Source organism: Balaenoptera acutorostrata, chromosome 8 (assembly GCF_949987535.1).
Source record: "Balaenoptera acutorostrata chromosome 8, mBalAcu1.1, whole genome shotgun sequence".
NCBI lineage: Eukaryota > Metazoa > Chordata > Mammalia > Artiodactyla > Balaenopteridae > Balaenoptera > Balaenoptera acutorostrata.
Genome location: NC_080071.1, coordinates 68,002,805 through 68,026,708, shown reverse-complemented (window position 1 = coordinate 68,026,708; position 23,904 = coordinate 68,002,805). Strand labels below are relative to the sequence as shown.

At 34.7% G+C, this 23,904-nt stretch overlaps 1 protein-coding gene across 1 annotated transcript in view; it reads left to right on the top strand.

Moving 5' to 3' along the window:
- ACADL (acyl-CoA dehydrogenase long chain) overlaps positions 1–23,703 on the top strand; it is a 39,098-nt gene extending 15,395 nt beyond the window's left edge. Inside the window, exons 5-11 of the mRNA XM_007187857.3 lie at positions 1,601–1,667; positions 5,892–6,056; positions 6,713–6,814; positions 7,796–7,909; positions 15,236–15,363; positions 17,428–17,514; positions 22,385–23,703. Coding sequence (XP_007187919.1) covers positions 1,601–1,667; positions 5,892–6,056; positions 6,713–6,814; positions 7,796–7,909; positions 15,236–15,363; positions 17,428–17,514; positions 22,385–22,478 — 757 coding nt within the window. The 3' untranslated portion in view covers positions 22,479–23,703. The remainder of the gene's footprint in view (positions 1–1,600; positions 1,668–5,891; positions 6,057–6,712; positions 6,815–7,795; positions 7,910–15,235; positions 15,364–17,427; positions 17,515–22,384) is intronic.
- The last annotated feature ends 201 nt before the right edge of the window (positions 23,704–23,904 follow it).

Here is a 23,904-nt window from a genome sequence, read left to right as displayed (position 1 = left end):
AAGTGGAAACTACCTAAGTCTTCAACAATAGCAGATTGCTTTAAAAAATTCATGATGAATCCAATGCATTTGGTTTCAGATCCCTTCCCTGACCTTTGGTCATGACTGAGTTTGTCAATTTCTCCCTTAATTTCTAGTTTTAGAAATCATACTTTATTACTTTACAGTGTATAAGAGAAGGATATCAGATATCTACCCCCTTGAGTTCTAAATGGTTGTATCACCATGGCATGAGGTCTAGAAAGGCATGAGGCAGTAGTCACAGATGGGGCAGTTCATGGGACCTATGGAAGCCCTGGAACGTGTTTAATTTGGTTAATCTATTTAATTTAAAAACAAACCTTGAATCAACTTTAAAAGCCAGAAAAATGTACATAAACATCCATATTCATGGCTTTTCTTGAAAATTTGGAACATCTGACAATACTATGTTTTTCTTATTTCTGATTCCTTATTCCTATTGGCTGGGACATAGCCCTTTAGATGGGATATGAGTTCTCCAGTCTTTTAGATGCACCACCACTTCCAGTTGTCTCCCTGAAATCATCTATCGTTGAATCCTACCTGCTGGATTTCCTATTGTAAAGAAATCTCTCTTAAATCTCTCTTAAAAGATAAATGAAGAAGGCTGTCAACGTTTCCAAAAAGTGAGATGGAATACTTGTTTGTGGAAATAAAGAATATTCTTGTGTGTTTAAAAATATATATCATAACAATAATTCATATGATGAAATTCTATGCCACTAATAAAAGTTTTCTTATAGAAAAACATTAGATATTATTCAAAGATCAGGATCATATGTATGGTTCCAATTTTATAGAAATACATATATGTGTGTATCTGTTTCCATAGAAAAATACTGGAAGGTTGTATTTTTAAAATGTTTATTACAGTAGGTAAAATTGCTTTTTAAAATTTTTTCATTTTTCTCCTTTGTCTTGAATATTGCCTGTACTTTTCATATTTAAATTATGAATAGTTTTTTAGTTTATATTTAGAAAAATAACCTATTCTACTTGTAGAGCAGGCTTGTTAGAGGACGTGGCATTTGAGACATAGGCGTTTTTTTTTTTTTTTTGGCCGTGCTGCCTGGCTTGTGGGATCTTAGTTCCCTGACTAGGGATTGAACCTGGGCCCTCAGCAGTGAAAGCATGAAGTCCTAACCACTGGACCACCAGGGAATTTCTGACATAGTCTTTTAAATAGCTAAGCTTTTGAACAGTAGATATAGGGGAAGGAACCAAAGTGAACAGAGGCAGGAAAGGTACATGGGCAAATAATCTGAGGTATATAGTAGGCATTGAAATGTCTTCTGAGTCCAGTTTGAGGGTCTTGGATGCTAGTTGGGCCTTGTTTTGCTCTATAAAATCTGGTTAGTCTATGTAATCTCAATCAAATATTCATTTGTATAAATAGTTTAGCATATATCAGACATGACTTTTCAGTGCATTTGTGTGAACATTCCTAATATTAGTTAAATGTCAATTTTTATATTTGTGTAACCAGTTTGAATTATCACAATAGATACATACTTACATAACAACATTTGCACAGTTCATTTATTACCAATTAATGAATTTTTTATCCTTTGAATTATAGTGATTTGCAAGGAGTGAGAACAAATGCCAAAAAGGATGGAAGTGACTGGATTCTCAATGGAAGCAAGGTGTGTAAAGATGGGCTTCCATAGCCCTCCTCCCCAGAGTCATGCTGTGGGTAACAAAGCCTCAAAGACTACTCATCATTGAGTCTCTCAGATCTAGGGACTGACACAGTAATTGAGTTTACTTGAGTTGGCACAGGAATTGAACTGCTTTGTTTTGGAGACAGTAAGAATTGTACAACATTTATATTACGTGAAATCTATTCCTCTTCTATGTTCCTTTTGCATGCCCCCTCACTAATATGAAAAACGTTGTTTTAGCTTCCAAACAGCCCTTATCAAACCAGAAAAGGAAAAGGTGAGGTTCACATTGTCCAAATAGGGGACAAACAATAGTTAATAGTTAATGAATTTGATCTTGATAAGAAGTGGAGGAAAAGACTTATAAATAAATATCAAGAAGAGTTTCAAAAGATTTTAGGAGAGAAAGATATTTCTGTTGGAATTTGAGAGCCCTTCAACCTTTCTGAGCCTCACATCAACCCACTGATAAGATTGGAGAGCGCCTCTGATTAAGGTTACAGACAGGCTCAGAAGTAAATATAACCTTCAGAATCTAATATCACTGATGGCAGAGGTTTTTGTTTACCTAAAACTGTGTCTAGTATACACTCAGTAACTATTTGTTGTTGACTGAATATTAAGTGAAGAAAAGATATTCATTGTCTACACTAAGGAAATCTTGCTAAAAATGTTTCAAAGCCTGGTGAAGAACTAATTTTTGTTTTTTTTCCTTCAACGTTTAAAAAAAAATTTCTTATTAGTTTTAGACTAATACCTTTGCATTTGCAAAATCACAAGCTTGAATGTCGTGACACTTAAATTGCTATGAAATTTTCTAAACAGTCACTTTCCGTACTTACATTGTTAAGGACTAATAACAGTTTGTGGACTGACAAACTGTTCATCAGTCTGATGAATACGTTTTGAGTAGCCCAGTTCTAAAAACCATTCCATTATCTAGTTTCATAGTTATTATACAGAAAAACAGTGTCTGTGGTGTCAAATAAATTTGGAAATCATGCTCTCCTTCTCACTTTCTGAGAGGCTGATATGCATCATGAACTTCTAAAAGTTGTATATAGTATGTCTTTTGCCCTAGGAAATTCTCTTTTTATAGACTATCTTGAGTTACTGGTGTTTTTCAAATATACTTTATGAAATATTCATCTACATTATTCATACTAAGGATTATAATAAAGCATTAACTGTAATATATAGTCAATTAACTCTTTGCACACAGAAGGCTTGTTTTGACAGAAGAATAGGGTATTTGGTCAAAAGTGAAATGGGAACCACGCTCCTCTATGACTCCAGCTTTCTAAGCAGGCCCAGTCTGCTCAATTAGACTGTTCTGTGGGAACCACCCAGGAAAGTACCTCTGATTTTCAAAAATTCTATTAGGAAAAACAAAAACTTTAGAGGAAGCAAAAGTAAAAGAATGAGTAAGTAAATATACTACATCAATAAGATGATCTAATATGCACCCACTAAAGCATCAACACAAAATTTTTAGTGGTATAGGAAAATAATTATATTAAGTAAAAAGATTATACTAACATTTAAGTAAAGTATGCATATAAAATGTAAATATAGAATAATTTCAACTATATTAAAAGAAAAAAAGACCAGAAAGGAAGTTCACAATGGTATTTATATGATGGACTCATGGAAGATTTTTTTTTCCCTTTTTCCTTATAACACTTTTTCTTTATGTACTATCTACACATCTACAAAGAGCGTATGGCATAGGCATTCAATACCAAAATAAAAAATAAAAATAAAAAAAATAATGACCTCACTAGGGTTAATCTCAGCCCTATTAAAAGTTTTGACTGTCATAATTAGGAAAGAAATCAAGAAAGCCCTTTCTTACAAAGAGAATTCTCTTATAATTTTATTAGGAAAGAGTATCAGTCATGGTAGAAATACTCACATTAGATATTAGTAACATAAAGGTACTAATTCCTGGGTGCTCTGTGATTAAAAACAAACAAAAAAGCACTATTTCAGCAATTCAACTGTGGCAACTACACAAATGGTCATTATTATCTTAGACAGTTAGGAAATTGGGAGACCTGAATGGTTTTTGAGGAAGGGAGTGGTATAATGGAGAAACACTATAGGAAAAAATATCTTTACCATGATTTTTTTTTTTTTTTTTGGCCTGCTGTGTGGCATGCGGGATCTTAGTTCCCTGATCAGGGATCAAACCTGTGCCCCTGAAGTGGAAATGCAGAGTCCTAACCACTGGACCGCCAGGGAATTCCCTAGAATTATTTTTGAGGAATATATTTTTCTCATTTATTCAACAAGCATCCTTGAAGGCCTCCTATATGCCAAATACTATACTAAGCACTGAGGATAGATATATGAATAGGAAATAGTCCCTGCCCTCAAGGAGCTCCTAATACAGAGAGATGTTGAGGGTCTTTTATTATTGCGTCACTTACAACCATACCATCATCACTGCCTTCATTTTCTGTCATGTAGATAACACTAGCATCATTGGGCCACTTCCCATTATTTGTAAGAATCAGTGCTCTGGATTTTAGAGCATAAACCTTATTATAAAGGACATGGATGGTAGGTGATGAGAGTAACCAACACCATTTTATACCTGTACTATTTCAAAGGGACAGAGACAAAATTAGATCATTTGAATATAGCTTGGAAAATGCTAAGATGATGGTAAATTCAGGGTGCTATGGGAGCACTTAACCCAGCTTGGGGAATTTGGAAAGACTTTTTGTTTTTGTTTTTTTCAGCCACGCTGCGTGGCTTGCAGGATCTTAGTTCCCTGACCAGGGATTAACCTGCGCCCTCAGCAGTGAAAGCGTGGAGTCCTAACCACTGGACCACCAGGGAATTCCCTGGAAAGACTTTTTGGAAGAGGTGATGTCTGAACTTTGTCCAGGATGAATAGGATTCATTGTAGCAGAGTTGGGAAAGAGCCCCCCAGGTAGAGGAAACAAGATTTCCAAAGACCCATAGATGAGGAAGACCTTAGAATATGGGGGACAGCAAGTAATGCAGTAGAGCTAACCTACAGAAAAGAGGTGAGGGGAAAATTGGATAAGAGATAAGGCAGGAGTGTAAGCTAGTGCCAATTTGTGATGAGTTTTATATGCCCTGCTAAGATTTAGAATTTATCCTGAAGCTATGAGGAGGTATTCAAAAATTTTCAGATGTGAAAGTGGTATGATTAGATTGCATTTTTGAAAGATCCCTCTGACATCTTGATGGATAATAGAGTTGCAGAGAGATCAGTTGTAGGAACTTAACCAGGAAATGATGAGGCCCAAAATAAGGTAATGGCAATAGAAGTGAAAGGAAGTGAATGGATTTAAAAAGTGTTGAAATAGGTTAGAGAGAACTAGATGTCAAATTGAATACGAAGCAGGATAATAATGTGATTTACTGACACAGGGAAAATAGATTGATACTCAACATTAAATAGGAGTAGGGGTGAGAAGGTATATATTCCTTGAGTCATCAGGTGGAACTATCCAGAAGCAGGTGTGTATACAGGTCTGGAACCTAGCAAGAAATTTGGCTTAGATAAAGATTTGGAGTCATCAGCATATGGATAGCAACTAAAGCCATGGAAAGTGGCTGAGAGGACCCAGGAAAGATACAGAGTGAAAAGATAATTATTCATATTTGCTCTGTGTATATTTGTTTTCTGGATAAATATTATCTGATAAACTAATATCTCTTTGTTATTTTATCCCTTCTTAATCAGCACCTTCCTTATTTAGGCCATTTGGAAAGAGGTAGGCCATCCATCATGAAATCGAAAATATGCCTTTTCAAAAACTGATAAACCTGAAAATACAAATACTTTAATAGTATCGTGCCATTCAAAGGAGATTCTGTTTTCTCACCTGAAACTTCTTTCTAAAATATGGTTTATCATTTTTATAGACAATTTTGTTTTAATTGGAAAAGAACATAATAATGTTAATTATTATTATTATTTACAATACTAATAGTGGGAAGAAAATGAATAGAGTTCATTCTTTGAAGCATTGGATAATTTCCCCCTACTCTTTAATAACCTCATGTATGAATAATCAACACTGCAGATATTCAGAGAGAGTACAGAGAGAGGTATGAAGCATGTTTTGTCCGGTTTAGTCTTCTTCAGTATACTTTCCGCTGATCGTGACTTACACATGGACCTGAGTTATTGTGGAGCATCACAGTATACTTGGGGTTTTTCAGGTATTCATCACTAATGGGTGGCTAAGTGACGTTGTGATCGTAGTGGCAGTCACAAATCGTGACGCTCGCTCTCCTGCCCATGGCATTAGCCTTTTTCTGGTGGAAAATGGAATGAAAGGATTTGTCAAGGGACGAAAGCTACATAAAATGGGACTAAAAGCCCAGGTAAGTCATAATGTAAATTTGTTTTCATAATATAAATCATTTATAAATATAATTCATATTTATTATTTATAAATAATTGAGTTTACTCAATTATGCTTTATATATAGAACTACATATAGCACAAGCATACCTTCCTTCCTATGCTGGATTCTTAAAATATGCTTTTCAGAAATGATTATGGAAATTTATTCCACTGATTATGCAACTGTGGTCAGCAATGGAAGTGAATCAGGGTATTTTGAAAATCTGCTTTAGAAAATTAACTGCATGATAATACCCTCTATTTTTGAAATTGAAGAAAATTATGAAATAAGAACAGAAAATATTTTTTCTGCTATTTGGTAATTTTTCATTACCAAAAAGAAAAACATGTTTTACTTGATATGCATTAGAAATCCTTAGTCCTCAATACCTGCAGAACTGGACAGTATTAGAGCTAGAATGACAGTGTATCGCAGTGGGAAAGCCGCTTTTGGAATCAGGTAGACCTGGGTTTGAATCCCTGGTTTACCACTTACCAGTGTGATCATTAACCACTCCAACTTGGCTTCCAGCTTGTTTTGTTTTTGTTTTTTCAATGGAAATAATAATCACCTCATCAGGTTACTGGGGGATTTCAGTGAGATAATTCTGTACTCAATTGTCTGATCTCTTAGGATACTGCAGAATTATTCTTTGAAGATGTACGTTTGCCAGCAAGTGCCCTACTTGGAGAAGAGAATAAAGGCTTCTATTACCTCATGCAAGAGCTTCCACAGGTCAGAAGTATTAAAGAGTCCATCTTTTGATTAGATAATGGACTGGAATAGAATAATATAGAACTATATATATCCATGCCTACAAAACTTGTGATATAACCAGTCATTTGAGTATAACTTGAAGTTGTAAAAAAATATATATGACTTTTGTAAGCTGGACATGTGAATAACTCAACTCAGGGATATCTAATCAAAGCTTATAAGTGAGTCAGGAAAATAAGATTTTCAGTTCTATGATTCCTTCTTGGAATGATTTTAGTGTCTTAACTACAAATCAAGAATTTTTAGCCCTTTGTAATGAAATATCAGCCAAAATATTTTCCAGGTTTTTGTTTTTTTTTTTAATAATACCTGGGAATCAAAGAAAGCTGTTAAGTTCAGACTAAAAAGTTTTAGCCACATAGGGTCAGCCCTCACTTCTGTGTTTTTTGGAGTGTGGTTGCTGAGTGATTATCGAGCCTCACATGTCAGCATAAGAGGATGCATCTGTCTGGTGACAGCCACAGCATGCACGAAACATGACATGGGACAAGGACGAGGAACACTGGCACAGAACAGAATACGAAAATCACCAACAAGATGGAATTAAACTGACTATGGATACTTTGCACTAATTCAACCTATGCCCTTTACAATGTTGATTTCCTCAGGTATATTAGATGTGTGGTATGCAGAGATCAATAAATAAAAATCGACGACTTTGGAATTTCTTTTCCCATAGATGAGTAAAGACAAGAGGAAAGTAAATTACTTATATACCTATATAAAGACAGTCATTCATAAAAATAAAAGATTTTTTTTAGAGACTTATATATGTGTCAAAATAGTCTTAGAAATCTCAGTGGGAGTCTTTTCTTATAAAGAGTTAAGAAATAATCTTTAGGAGTTTTATAAAGATTATGCAATTTACTTTCATTGCAATCATGTGAAAATCACTTGTGTAATTAGAATAATGTTCAAGACCTAATTTTGGGGTTATAGGAAAGACTACTGATTGCTGAGTTGGCAGTTTCAGCCAGTGAATTCATGTTTGAAGAAACCAGGAACTACGTTAAACAAAGAAAAGCTTTTGGGAAAACAGTTGCACACATACAGGTAAGCTTGTCATTAGTATTAGATAGTATCAATTTACTCATCTGAAATGGGTCTAGACTAAACATGAATATGGAGTGATTTTCATACAGGTGGTATCGACTGAAAAAATACGCACAACTTAAAAGCTGAGAATTATGTTTTATTTAATTATGTTTTATTTAATTATGTTTAAAACTAAGCATGTGAGCACGAAATACAGCCTCTCGGGTAGCTCTGAGGGACTGCTCCAAAGAGGTGAGGGAGGAGCCAGGGTATATAGGAGTCTTGCAACAGAAACCAGGTGGTTGGAACAGCAAAAGATCACTGTTAATCAAAGAAAACCAGGCTTCTCAAAGTAATGAATTTATCGCTTTTCTATGTATGGGAAGATCCAAGAGTCTGGGCTCATTGAAATTACTCCTCTGATATGCACCTTAACTATCTAGGGACAGTATCCTGCTTTCCTCCATCCTGACTCCCCTCAGGGTGCACATTTTGGGGGCCGCTGCAGTGGCTGCTGGCTTGATGGCTGCAACATCCATTGTTTATCTATGTGACAGGCAACATTTTTCATCCACGGTGACATTAGAATCCATGGAAGTGGATGAGATCACTTAGGGAGAGAGTAGAGATTAAGACAAAAGAGATCCTAGGACAGAGTCCTGAGAAAAAAATTACAAGATTTAAAGGTAGAATAGGAAACTAAGAGCCTACAAAGAAAACTGAGAGTAGACAGCTAGAAAGGAGAAAGCAAATCAGGCAAGTATTGTTGTAGAAGCCAAGACAAAAGAGGATTTCAAGTGGATGGAAGCTGCTTAGAGGGAAAATGAGATGAAGGTCAAAGAGTGCCCATTGGACATAGTGATAAGGAGGTTATTTCATAAGAGCCATTAAGGGACTGGTGTGGTGCCAGACGCCAGTGAGTAGAGCAGTGAATGGCAATGAGGAAGTAAAGATACTGATGACTGGCAACTCTTTCCTGAGTTTGGCTGTGAAGTAGCTGAGAGAAAGGATGGTAACTAGAAGGCAAGAAGAGGAGGGTGGGGAGGGAGTGAGGGAAATATCTGGAGATCAAGTGAAATATTTGGCGATTATTAATTTTTGTTATTATTATTAGGATGAGAATGCTAGAGCATATTTTAATACCTAGACAAAGGATTTAGTAAAGAGGGAAAGATTGTAGGTACGGAGAGCATAATTAACTGCATATGATCTTTGAGACAGTGTGAAGGTGTGGATGCCAAAGTTTCAATACATGGAAAGATAGGCCTTCCCATCCTGACAGGAGAAGGGTTTCCTCCACTGAAACAGGAAGGAAAGAGGAAAGGATGAGCAAGGGTTCAGCTCTGTTGGTAGAAAATCGCAAAAGCTCTCTTCCAGAGACTTCCGTATCTTTCCTTATCAATAGGGAAGAAAGAGCTGTGAGTGAATGGGGCATGGAGATAAGGAAGGTTTGAAATACCTTCTTCAGAGTGAGAGGCTGAACTAACTAAGAGACACTTACAGTAAGCTTCCTGGCAGAATTGAGGACCCAAATCAGGTTAGTGATCATGCACTTATAGCAGAACCTTCTGCTTTTTTGTGTATTAGCTTTACTAAAAGGGTTTTGCTCCCCAGGTTCAAGCACAGAGAAGGTGGATGATTGTGTTTAAACTTCCTGGGTTTTGCCAAGAAGTTTAAGTTACTTGCAAAAGAACTCAGTATATGGTAGCCGTAATCACTAAAATATCAATCAAATTTTAGACCCTCTAGTCTCTCCTTAAAATGAAGGAACCGCTTTTAAGTAATGCAGTCATCAAAAAAACTGGAGTTGGAAGTCTAATTGAAAATTTCTAAGTGGAATGTCTTGGCTGAAAGGTGTTGTGAAGGGAAAGGGAAAGATGAAATACTTTGGTAACTTTTTAGGACAGCATTATAGAAGTTAAGTTCAGGTGTGGTTTAAATCCTAGTACAGCTGCTTAAGTCTCTGTGGTCTATGCAAGTTGTATTATCTGTCTCAGAAGTACTTTCTTATTGTTAAGATGTAATATGAGTAGCTACCTCATAGAGTTGTTATGAAGATTAGGTGACATAATACACTTCTAATAAAGTGCTTAGAATATTGCCTGGCAAAACGAGCTTCCATTAAAGTTAGCTATTACAGTTGACCCTTAAACAACACAGGTTTGAACTGCACAGGTCCATTTACATGTGGATTTTTTTCAATAAATACATTGGAAAAACTTATGGAGATTTGTGGCAACTTAAAATGTGCAGACGAACTGTATAGCCTAGAAATATCGAAAAAATTAAGAATAAAGGTATGTCACGAATGCATAAAATATGTGTAGATACTAGTCAATTTTATCATTTACTACCATAAAATATACAGAAATTTATTGTGAAAAGTTAAATTTATCAAAACTTATGCACACAAACACTTATAAATCATACACAGTACCACTGATTACACTAGGCTACCATAAAGCAATCATATTGCTGTTTCTTTGTTATCAATGCATGAATCTTTACCGATAAATAAATTACATTTCTTTTTCATGTAATCTTTTCATTTTGAGAAATGTTGATATACATGATTTGTTTCACTGAGCAAGTATGTATTGATTGCCTTCTGAAGGTTGTGTGTTCAAATGTAATTTGATAGGCATGACTCTGGAAATACATGTTATAACCTCCTAGCAACACAAAGAGAGTGATACTACTCGGTATCACTCTGACTTTCCCAACTGCATCCGAAGTGGAATTAATGTCATTTGCTTCTCAAAATGTTTATTAAAATACTCACGCCTTCAGCCCTATTCTGGATACTATAAAAAGTGAATCAAACAGACATATTTTTCCATCCCCTTGGTAATCTACACTTCCTGTGTTTATGAACTTAATATAAAATTACAACAAAAATGACTATAATATTACCGACATTGCCTGTATAGCTCAGAACATTAAATGTTATTTGACATTTAACCATGAAAAAAATAGAAAATCGGTATAATATTTTCCCATAGGAGAAAAAGTTTCTTCCAAAATATTTATTTATTTAATAATATATATGTGTATATATGTAGATGTGTATATATGTATTTTGATAGCAAAAAGAAAAGAAATATTCTTAATCCTTTTCAAAGCAAGTGCCATTTTATTGCTGCCTTCTTTCAAAGGTAGTTTACTAAAATTTCACTAGGTGGCAGTAGCATTCTGCTTCCACACGTATCTATATCATTGGTGGGAGCCGTATTGTTTTCCAAGTAAATATGTGGTTCTGAGATTTCTGAGATATTTCTTCTAATCTTCTTGTTTATATAAATAAGTATCTTTGAATAATATTTTCATATTCAATCTAGATATGTATTCAGAGAAGATGAATAACCAATAAGTGCTTATACCTCCTGTTACAGAGCTGGATATACAATGGTTCCAGTATTAAATTGAAATAGGAGACCTTTAAATGTTATATTATATTTGGCCAAATCTCATTTTTATGACCCTGTAACGATTCAGTTTCCTTTCTCTTTGATATTCTTGAATTTTGAGCCTTTCTGACCACTTGGATGCGTTTCACAAAATTTATTTTCTTTTTTTAAAATTTTTTTTTAGTAGATCTTGAGTTTTTAACTTAATTGTGATGCTATTTATTTATTTATTTATTTGTGGCTGCATTGGGTCTTCATTGCTGTGCGTGGGCGTTCTCTAGTTATAGCGAGCGGGGGCTACTCTTTGTTGCGGTGCGGGGGCTTCTCATTGTTGGTGGCTTCTCTTATTGCGGAGCACGGACTCTAGGCACGCGGGCTTCAGTAGTTGTGGCACACGGGCTCCAGTAGTTGTGGCTAGTGGGCTCTAGAGTGCAAGCTCAGTAGTTGTGGTGCGTGGGCTCTAGAGCGCAGGCTCAGTAATTGTGGCCCATGGGCTTAGTTGCTCCGCGGCACGTGGGGTCTTCCCGGACTGGGGATCAAACCTGTGTCCCCTGTATTGGGAGGCAGATTCTTAACCACTGTGCCACCAGGAAAGTCCCTAAAATTTACTTTCTTTTTAGAATGGAGACCTACCATACTTAAGTTGCGATAGTTACAGGATTTTCATTTTGTCTCATCCATACTCTCCATAGCTGCTGTCAAGTCTCATGATTTTCTATGGAATGGACAATACAATAGTAAAATTCAGATATTAAATAATGATAATGTCTGTCATTGGTTGATGTTCCCTATATGCCAGGCACTGTGCCAAATGGATTGTCTTTTTTTTTCTTCACAACTCCATGTAATAAATATTATATTTATCCTTATTTTACAGATAAGGATATTGAGGCATGAAGAGGTTAAATAACATGCCCAAGATTAAAAAAGTATTTGAACTCTGGAACCTACACTCTTAACCCATTCACTAGTTTTACTACCCAGAAATCTAAGGTAGATAGACTTTTTCTTTTCTCACCTCTTTCACCCATGGACAATGAAGTGAAAATTCAGTGTTCTTTTCTAACATAAGCTTTAGTTATTTCTTGTGTGGTATGTGCTCTTGATTCTAAGGGGACAAAGTATTAGGAAAAAAATAGGAGAGGTAACAAATAACACTTCTTCTTTACATTTCTCCAAAAAGGGAATATTTAGTTCTTAGACCTTGAGTGTGGGGTTAATTAACTATAAAATCAGGTAGCAAACCTAAGTTGTTGTAGTTTATACCTGAGTCGTAATATATTAGAGTACATCTAATGGTGATGTTTAAATGGAATACTGGGCTCAGTAACTTCTCCAAGGGGTCTTCCAATTCCATAATTCTATGATTCTAAGAACTGTGTTATTCAGAACTCTGAAAGAGATGCCATCTGATCCACTTTGCAACTTTAGGGAATTTTTTCTTAATAAAATGCTAGCTGCAGTATTATCTATGAGTGACTATTAATGAATGTTAAAAAATATTGCTGTGAGCATGCTGATAATTCACCAAAAGCACCTGCTAATAATGTGTGGTACAATTATTACCTACCATTCATTAGAGAACAATTTCTGAAAGCATGATGCAGTGTTTGCAATGAAGAGCAAAGACTAAATCTGTTTGGCTAACACCCAACTCAATGCCAAGAGTATGTAAATATTTAATCTCTTATCCCCCCAAGAGTAACTTATGCACTCTTGGTGGCATAAATTCTGTCAAACCTGTGGACCTGAATGCACTGAAGCAAGAATTTTCTAAATGAGCCCATTCTGGTCTGAAATTTAACTTCAGCTTCTAGAAGCTCCTAGCATTTCCATAGAAACAGCTCTCTTATGAGATAATTGGGCTTAGAGATCTTGATTCTCTCATATTGTAAATAGTGAGTAAGTTCTCAAATGTCATCGCAGGGTGGGGAGGCGGTGTGCAATAGTATCTTGAGACTTTGTCAGATTCCCCCTTACGTTCCAAATGAAGTGTCATGGGTAGTGTCATTGACCTACACCAAGAGTAAGCTAAGAGATCAGTTTCAGGGATTTTCATGGAATATATAGTCATCTGTGTTCAATATATAGAAGGGTAGTCCCCCGCTTTTTCATTTCCTGTTGCATCTTTAGATTCTTCTGTGAGTACACTTGGATGTGTGGGGTGGGAGTGGGAAACTTTGTGCTGATTAAAGGTTAGAGATTTGGCCTCATTAAATAGAAATGGATAGAAAGGGAGGTAGAAAAAGTAAGAGAAAGTATGAGAGAGGAAGAAAGTTTTGGTAAACCTGGCATGTTCTAAATTAGAGGCCAGGATACAAGAAGTGGAAAAGTGTGGTGCCAGCCTCCCCACTGCTTGGCTTTAGGATCATTAGATGCCAGTCACATTGTCTATTTCTAGAACAGGATGGAGTAAGCCCAAGGGAAAGGCAGTCCGTTTGGGTTTTCCATCAGCATAATAGTTATGTTGATACACATATAAGGAATCTGTCCCTCAGAGCTCCTTCTCCAGCTGACAACACCCTGGTCTTGCCTGGTCCTGGATCTTATTATACTCCTCTTCTACTCTTTACCAGAAATGGTAAGTACCCAAACTGTCTCCACTACAATGATGCTTTTAAGGGTTTGGTTTTGTGGTTTGAGATTGCTGTAACAAGTAGCAAAGGCAGGTCAACATCCTCTGAATATCTGGTCCAGGAAGCCTTCTTTTGAGAATGCAATCATGACTTTGGACTTGCCATTGCATACGTTGGGTGCATTCATAATTTCTAGTTTGAGTTTCACTGTGCCACCAAGTTAGTGCCATTGTCATTAACTTCCATGCCTTTTACTAGCCACAGTGAAGGTCTCACTCATAAATTCCAAGCAGAATGTTCAAAACTCTGTTTGTATCTGAATTTCCACAAGGAAGATAGTGGCAGCTGACCATAGCTGAGCCTTGAACTTGAGATCAGCTAGAACGGGGTGTATTTTTGGAGGTTACCCAAAGTGGAAAGCCAGTAGTATTTCAAATCCAAGTCAGTTTCCTGAAGGTGGTTCAAGAGTTGGTGCCAAAGAGACCAGATGTAAACTCAGAGTTCAAGGTGTGAGAGCCAAGAGTCAGGGAATGCAAGAAAATTTGATTGAAGTTAGAGCAATCTAGAACAATTGAGGATGGTCTAGATAGAATGATTTCCAAGAATACTATTGGTTGTCTGTGGCCAGCAGGGGGAGGTATCTATTAGGTATGTTATCGTTGACAATTCCAGACCATTCAGTTCAAGTTAGAGACTGTGCAAGCTATTGAGAGAGATAAGAGGGAGGGTGGGGAAAGGTGGAAGAGGTTGGGGGGTACTGGACTTTGATGTCTTGAGTGTTCTGATTCTGTTATTCTCCTATTGCATTCTACAGATCTAGATTAAATACTTTGCAATATAAAATAATAATGTCTAATAAATATTTTTGATGTTGTCCCTCCAGCTTGTTACTTTATTACTTTACTCCAAGACAAAAAAGCAGAAAATGTGTATACTTAATTTCATTAATAGAGAAAAATTCTTCATGGATTTAGATTCTGGACAAAAATAAGAGTTTTCAACAGCTGTACCTAAAGGACTGTACCTCAAGATGGTGTTCACCCATTAAAGTCATGCTGTTTTTCGAAAAGTTCCCTAGATGGTCTAAATTTTTTAACCTAAAACATGAAATGTTATTTATCTATTTATCTACTTTTGCATCTTATCTTTTAGTACAAGTTTTCTTAGCAATGAAATATAGTGGGTTTTTAATTTGAGCTGTTTAGTTAACATATGCCTCTTTTTTGGAGAAAAAAGAACAGTAATTCCACTTTTGTTTTGCTCTAAAGATATTTTACTGTATAATTTTTGATATGCTAAGTGACTCAAAATATGCTCTTCTCCTATGCTCATCTTTTCCTTTCATTTCCTTTAAACTCAAGACGGTGCAGCATAAGCTAGCAGAATTAAAAACACACATTTGTGTAACCAGAGCTTTTGTGGACAGCTGTCTACAGCTGCATGAAACGAAACGTCTGGACTCTGCCACTGCTTCCATGGCGAAATATTGGTATGCATGCTATGGTAATTAAAATGTGGTGTTTGCACAGATTGTTATGGAATTCTTCCAACTTGAAACTCAGCCTTGAGGGTCTTAAAGGAAGAAGGCTAAGTAAATGAACACTAGCAATAAGAACCACCTTTTTAAAAAATGATGAAGGGCCCCATTAAACATATTTATAATGTGCTAAAACTTACTCAAGTTGGTTTTTAACTTTTAGCTTGCCATTGAAAGTAAAATATTAAGAGACTAAAATAAGATGACTGATTAGTTCATTCAAGTAGTAGTTTAATCTCAGATGATCTGAAGAGTGGCAGTATAGTGAGATCACAAAATTACAGAAATACTTAGAGTCCTGAGATAGAGTCCCAATTCTTTCATTAAATAACTGCAATTAAATTAAATTATTTCTGGGCCAACATTTTGATATCTGTGAAATGAGTAGATTGGGCAAGATTTTTCTATTTAAGATGTTCTCCAGATCTAAGAAAAATTTCTGAAGATTTGACTCTCCAATCAAAAGTTGTACATGCTCTATTAAGCAAAAGGAAAAAAAATGTCCTATAGAATGACTTTCATTTGTGTTAAAGATGATTAGCAATGGTATTAAAGATGTGTTAATGAAAAAAGACCCCTATAAGGCTTTTGTGTATTTTAAGATTTAAGAACATAGTTTAAATCGAATTCTGGAAGTGGGTTTTGTTTCCTCTTTTAAAAACAAACATTCTCACATCTCATTAGCCCAAAAATAACCTGGAAAAAATTCCTGTCATTATTCATTAACTTGTGTTCAGTTCAGTCAGAAGTAGAATGGGGAAATATGCAGAATAGTGGTTTATGTAATGATTCCAAAATAATAAAGTTGCCAGGTTGAAAAGTCATGTAGAATTACTAGAAACTTGCACTTTTGGGGGAGACGTTTTACATTTACATTTATAGCAAGTTTTTTGACTAGTGGGAAAAAGAGTAAAAATATTTTAGATAAGATATTTTTGGAAAAAGATATTTGGATGGCTGTTGGCCTTATTGTTTTTTGAAAACACCAGGTTTATAGACATACTGGTATTTCATATTGGAGGAGAGGGAGCAAGTAGTTTTAACCCAGCAAATATTTTACTAAAATACTCGCCAAATACAAAAATGTATAGAATTCCAAATATCATTGCCCCCTGAATCTTGTCTGTTAATCATTATATTGTTACTGTATTTCTCAGGAACATCCTGACCTGTCCTATGGCTTGAGTTAAAAATTATTTTTTATAGGAAAATATGTCTATGCTTACCTTTTCTTTATATTTCCCACTGTTGAAAGTAAGTTGAAAAGATTTTGAACTAAGTTGTATTTTATGTTAAGATGAATAAAGTTCCTACCAGTCATCTCATGGATTTTAACAATAGTTAAAATTGTTGTGATAAGATCAGCAAAGGATATTTCTCGAGCACCTTTTATTAATATACATATACTTCAGGAATAATAATTCCCAAATGATCGTCAATAAGTTTCCTATGTGATAGTAGGTACTTTAATAGAGGTCTGCCCTCTTAGGTTTCCACTTTTACTTTCAGTTTATTTCTGAAAAAAAGTTTTTTTCAGTTACTAAAATTCAGAATTGCAACCTTTAGGTAGGAAGTGACACATTTGAAGAAAAAAAACACATATTACACAAGGCAAAAGAAAATAGATGACTGTATAATTATTCAGTTAACTTAGATCACATAGAGAATCTGAATAAATTAGACCGAATTCAAGTTTTCACTATATTCTTTTCAGGCTTAAGGTAGCCAACACCTAATAAATAGTCTAAGCTTTCTACATTTTGTTTCTAGACTTAACAAAAACCCAGCCAGAAGTATAATTGATGAAGAAAGCATTTGTTATATGAAAATTCTCTTGAGATTTATTTCACATGGAATTTATATCAATCTTCTCTGGTTGGCTAATATGCCTAATTTTAATTGTTTGATAAATGTAAGCATTTAAACAATCATAAATAATTTGTTTCCTGATTGTAAAGCATCTCATGAAAATTCATTTCAAATGTTCCTTTTCTGCTTTTTATTTTGGTCATCTAGGGCATCTGAGTTACAGAACAGTGTAGCTTATGACTGCGTGCAGCTGCATGGAGGTTGGGGATACATGTGGGAGTACCCAATTGCAAAGTGAGTATGCCTGTTGTGTTACACTCTTCTGGGTGGTGTGAAGAAAAAGGAAAATTTCTTTAACTGTCCTTTGTACGTTGAGTACAAAGGGAAAGGAGGTGCAAAACCTTTGTATTTTTCAACTGACTGTGGAGTGTGTTCAGGTAGATAGAAACAGCTTCATGTTGTCAGCTCACCACTAGGATTTTGTCATATTTTTAAAAAGTGAAGATGTACTTCATTATACAATATACTAAATATAAATGTAAATAAATATAAATATATAATATACTAAAGCTTTATTTGAATCATTATACAGAGGGATTAATATCCCTTTTTTATAGTTGAATAATATTTTATTATAATTGATTATGGTTAATTATTCAGGTTTTTTCTAGTTTTTTACTGTGACAGTGCCTCAATAAACGCCTTCATACATCTATCTTAGATACATGTGTGTTTGATTACAACAGGACAAAGTCCCAAAAGTAGTACTGCTAGTTCAAAAGTATGCATATTTTAAATTTTAATGCATTTCCAGATCATTTCCTCCAGTCTGAAGCAACTCATACTCAAATGAACAAAGTCTAAGGATGACTTCTCCTCCTAAGCTATGAATGTTATTGTGTTTTAAACTTTAAGTGAATCTAATGGGTAAAAAATAGGTTATTATTCTTCCTTTAATTTGCATTGACTATTAGTTATTTTATTTTGTTTTATTTTATTTTATTTTACTGTAGTAAGAGCACTTAACATGAGATCTACCCTCTTCACAAAATTTTAAGTGTTCCATACAGTATTGTTAACTGTAGGCACAGTGCTGTACAGTAGGTCTCTAAAACGTATTCATCTTGCTTAACTGAAACTTTATGCCCATTGATTAGTAACTCCCCATTTCCCCCTCCCCTTAGCCCCTGGCAGCCACCATTCCTCATTGAGTCTATGAATTTGACTATTTTAGATACCTAGTATAGGTGGCATCATGTAGTGTTTGTCTTTCTGTGACTGGCTTATTTCACTTAGAAGAATGTCCTCAAGGTTCATCCAGGTGGTGACATATTGCAGAATGTCCTTCTGTTTAAGGTTGAATAGTATTCCATTATATGTTATACTACAGTTTCTTTATCCATTCATCTGTCCATGGACATACAGGTTGTTTCCACATCTCGGCTGTTGTGAGTAATACTGCATTGAACATGTGAGCGCTAGCACCACTTGGAGGTCTTGATTTCAATTCTTTCGAATAAATACCTAGAAGTGGGATTTCTGGATCATATGGTAGTTTTATTTAATTTTTTGAGGAATTTCCATACTATTTTTCATAGCAGCTGAGATGCACCACTTTGCATTCCCTCTAACAGTGTGCCAGTATTGCAGTTTCTCCATATCCTCGACAACACTTGTCTTTAGGCTTTTTTGTTAATAGCCATCCTGACAGGTGTGAGATGATATTTCATTGTGTTTTTGATTTGTATTTCCCTGGTGATTAGTGACATTGAGCATTTTTTCATATACCTTTTGGTCGTTTGTATGTCTTCTTTCAAAATATCACTTTTTTAAAACTAAAAAAAAAAAAAAAATAGACATTACAGAAAAATTAACCTGCATATAAAAATGATCTAAGTTGTCATGTCTTAAATTTTTTGTTGTCTATTTTTCTCTAAAAATAAATCAAAAGTATTATCTTTTTCTAAGTGGAATTCGTATTTCCTTCAACTTTAAAATAAATTAAATATAGCCTTTTTATTGTATTACATATGAATATTCTTGTTATCATTTCGAAGCAGTACCCGTTTGTCAGTAGGCAGCATCCTCTTCCATATTTCTTCCTCCATCGCCATAATTTCTTCTTTCCCTCTTCCTATAGTCTTTTGCCTCAGTAATCTCTCCATGGCATTTCTCCTCCTCATAGCAGAAGATATATTTTTCCTCTTATTTGGCAATATTTTCAGTTTATAAAATTTTCTCAGGGAAGTTTTTGCTATATAGAGAGAAGTCCAATTTAGTTTTGAATCTGAGAATGAGAATGCTATGAGCTTCCAAAAACTTCTTATAATTCTAATCTAAATACAGAGTATCTAAAAGAGAAAAATTATCAAACTAGTATTCAAATTTACTTTCAAATTTATCATTTTGGCAAACATAGTTGAAAACATTTGATTTGCTTATAGTCCTTAATGAGGAAAATCAACATTTTATTCAAGTTACATTAAAAACAGAAGCTCCAGCATAGAGCTTCTGTTAGGTATAATTTACTAATTTTCTGTAGCCACTGGGCAGCTCAGAAAGCTTTAATCACAGGGTGTATATAATTTATACCTTTTTTATAAAAACTCAGCAACAAGTAGGGTTTTTCCTTCCTTCAGAATGTAGGCATGAAGTAGCTAAATGATTTCCTTTTCTTTATCAATCCTTGGACTTGGATTTTGGTATATCCTTTCAGAACTACTTCAAACAGGCCTTAATCAAAAGCAGATTTATTTTTTTTATCTTTGTATAGTCATGAAATCAAAGTAAACACTGAATTATGCTAGCACAAATTAAATCATCTCTGGAATTTTTCCTGTGTGTTTTCATGTTTTATTCATAATATTAATCCACCTTATTGACAATATTCAAAATGCTAAGAAAGTAAAATAATAATGGGTGTTTATATTTTTCTACTTAACTGTGCTATTATAACTGCTGCAGGGTATGTAGACACGTCATGGCTCAGTGCTTGTCTAGTTTGGTTCGGTTCCTAAGAAAGGCATGTTAGGTGAAGAGGAGTCAACCATCTGCATGGTCCAAGATTAGAGCGTAGCATAAGTCTTGGTCTCTGTTTTCTCAGAGGCAATTCCATCAGGTCAATAGCAAGCAAAAATTGTAACTTGAAGGCTTATTTGAAATCCCTAGTTTCAATTTGAGAGACTTACATTTCCTTTCAGGAATAATAATCCCCTTCTTGGCCAGCTTGTTGGTTTGAAGACTGTATGAACTTTTAAACTAGGCTGCTCTTTCTCTCCCCAAAGACATAGGGAAGGAACTTTTCATAAGATAACGAGAGAGAGTAGTAGGATAATATCAAAAAAGCTAATTAGATACATTAGGCAGTATGTGGATGAAGTGTACAGACTTTGATGAGATAGAAAAAAAATCATTCTAATTGTGTTTTTATATCCTAAGATTAAGCTATATTATTTGTGTGTGTGTGTGTGTTGCTGAGTCTTGGTTTCACAGGTCAAAGAGGTGCTTTTTGCTTTTTGGTTTTGTTTTATTTGTTTGTTTTCTGTTTGTTTTAAAATAACCAGTCTTAAGCATGTGAGTTTACTTCAGTCTTACTCATTAGGCTTGGGCCTATGACAAGTGAGGCTTAAGTTTTGCCATTTCAAGACCTGTCTGCAGTGCTAGGAAGAGCGGCCTGAGATAGAGAGCTTCATCACTGTGGGGTTAAACATTCCTTCTGCTGCCATTCTCTGTTAATTTTAGTTGATGACTGAATTTAATCAGTAACCTATAAAAGGGCTACTGATCTCTGTCAATTACCTACTCCATTGGAACTTCTTTAATGTGAAAAAAAATATGCCCAACCTGATCCAAAAATGTCTAAAAGCATTGAGATTGCTGAAGTAGGCTGAAATGCCAGGTAAGTCCTCTAAATGAAAGTGCTAGATTTTGTGGGCAACAATGGAATCTGTTCAAAAGAAAAAATACATTTGAAAACACATACGTCTCTAGATTTCAAGTTTCATAAGAAAGTAGCTATTGAGACTCTAAAATTCCTTTGTAATACAGGAAATCAAATCAATAAATATTTACTGAGTGCTCACTGTTTGTAAGGTACCATGGTGAACGTGGACAAGGAAAAATTCAGAATTGGTCATGGTCCTAGAGAGCTTGCACATTTAATTTGTCTCAAATTAAATTAAAAAAAAAATTTAATGCTTGAAAAAAATGCCTTTGAATTTGTCTACTAGAAATGTCCAAAGCTCAATAACTAATCTTACATTTCTGGGCCAATGAAAATGTTGAGATGTAATAAAAAAGATACTTGCCAAAGTGGCAGGATACCTACCTTTTCATTCCAGGCTGCCAATGATCTGTTATGTGACCATTAATTAGTATATGTATTAACTTTTCAGCATCTCAGTTCCCTTACCTGCAAGACAATAATAATATTTATCCTCCCTAATTCCAGAGCTGAGAGGATAAAATGAGATGAGAAAAGGTAAAACCGACTGTATAGTGTTATGGTTGCTGTCATCACTACCAAAAGTGAATTCCTTCTTGTTTTTTTATGGCAGTATACTCAGCCACTCAGTATTTCAACCTCATACATTACTGAAGTGACTGTTAATCATTTCCAAAAAATAAGTTACTTGTTAACTTTGTGAAGTAATATTTTCTGAAGCATCAGTTTATACTGCTGATGGCAGCAGTAGTGATGGGAATCTAAAGGATGTTAGAAAATACGTACTTTCTTTTCTCTTTTGTTTTTTATAAAACCAGTAGATTTCAGCTTTTGGGGGGAAACATTAAAGGTAACAAGATATTAAGACATTCCATCCATTTCTAAATTTACAATTGCCCTTTTTGGAATGTTATTATATGTGCTGAATTTTACAAAATTAAATCAAAAGAAACATACTTAGAAATGTTATTTTGAATTTGTAATCTCTTCAAGCAGACTAAAACAAAACTATACAAGTGATCAATATCTTAATAGAATTTTATAATTATACCAATCTAGGGTGGATGCCATATGGAAAAAAAAGTAATTTACGAAGAACTTTTATTGTTTGGATTTCATTAAATGAACACTTTAAAGTAATTAATAGTTACCTGGTGAGGCAGAATTTATAATTTCTAATATCTTTTGTTTATTCATTCAATCATCTTCTTATTTATCCAGAGCTTATGTGGATGCCCGAGTTCAGCCAATCTATGGTGGTACCAATGAAATAATGAAGGAGCTAATTGCAAGAGAGATCGTCAGTGACAAGTAGACATCTGCCCACATCCTGGAATCCTATTACAACTAATCTGGTTTTAAATCTACTCAAGATAAAATACAACCTGGAAAGGGAGGGAACACTAAACATGTTTTTATATGTTCTCTCTACAGAGAAAGAAATCAAATACAAATACAAGATTAACACAGTGGGAGGAGAAATCTTTGAATCCAAAGATCCTAAAGTTTTCCAATATAAAGTTTGGTAGGATCCTAAACTTTTCCAATTAAAAGGTTTAACTTTTAATTTTTTATATAGCTAAAAGGCAAAGGTTTTCTGATTCTAGAAGCCTTAATGTTTCATTTATCCTTAAAATTCTAAAAGAGCGTAGTCACTTAGATCTTTAAAGTTGAGGCAGAAATAATTTTGTTATTATACTATAAAAATGGGATTAATAATATGTACAGCACATTGACTTTGAAAAGGAAAAATAAATATAATTTACAATGCAAAATACGTTTAGCTATCTCTTATTCCAAATTCCCCCGAACAGTGGTTTCTACCACCCTATCCTAAACCTCTGTTTTTAAGTAATGAAACACTTTCTTCAAGCCAAAGCTTATGCCGAGTCCTTGTGAAACCCTGTTGCGTGAAGAGCTCCTCTGGTTGAAGCAGGAAGCCTTCCTACGTTATGGCCTTAGATTCACTAGGACTCAGCTAAGCAAATCCCCACTAGAGAATGCCACTGGCTGCCTCAACCACTGACCCCTGGGCTCTCAACAGATTTCCATCCCAGTTTAATTTCTAGGAGAACACAGAATAATCCATCATCCTTTAGTTTCAAGATACTGGTGTGTTTATAGGTATCAAAACAGTGACTTTTATTTTGGAGCAGTGTAATTTTTTACTTAATTTAACAGATTTATACTTTGTGTCATCTATAAGCCAGGCTGTTAAAAATATGATGAGAAATATGATTTAAAAAATTGGCAAGATCCCTGCTAATAAGTGAATAAATTAGTTGTAATAAATAAGGTAAGAAGCAAGTAAATAAATAAAATAATTTCAAATAATGATAAAGGCAGTAAAGGAAATAAAGGAAGCATTTAAAATAGGAAAGTGAGGAAACGACGTTCGGTTTGAGACTATTATCAAAAAATAAGCCATTGATTTGTAAACTGCTAGCATCATTTTAGTACTTGTTTTTCTTTGCATATATTGCTGAGACAGTGAATAAAGTAGTTTTTAAATGGAAATAAATAGGTGTATTCTTGTTTAACTTAGAGAACCTAAACATTTTATTTGGTGTTGTGGGTATTAAGCATTTTTTTTTTTTTTAATCTTGGGGGTGTTTTTTTGTTTTTTTTTTTAAATTAATAACTACTCTATTTATTTATTTATTTATTTTTAGCTGTGTTGGGTCTTCGTTTCATGTGAGGGCTTTCTCTAGTTGCGGCAAGCGGGGGCCACTCTTCATCGT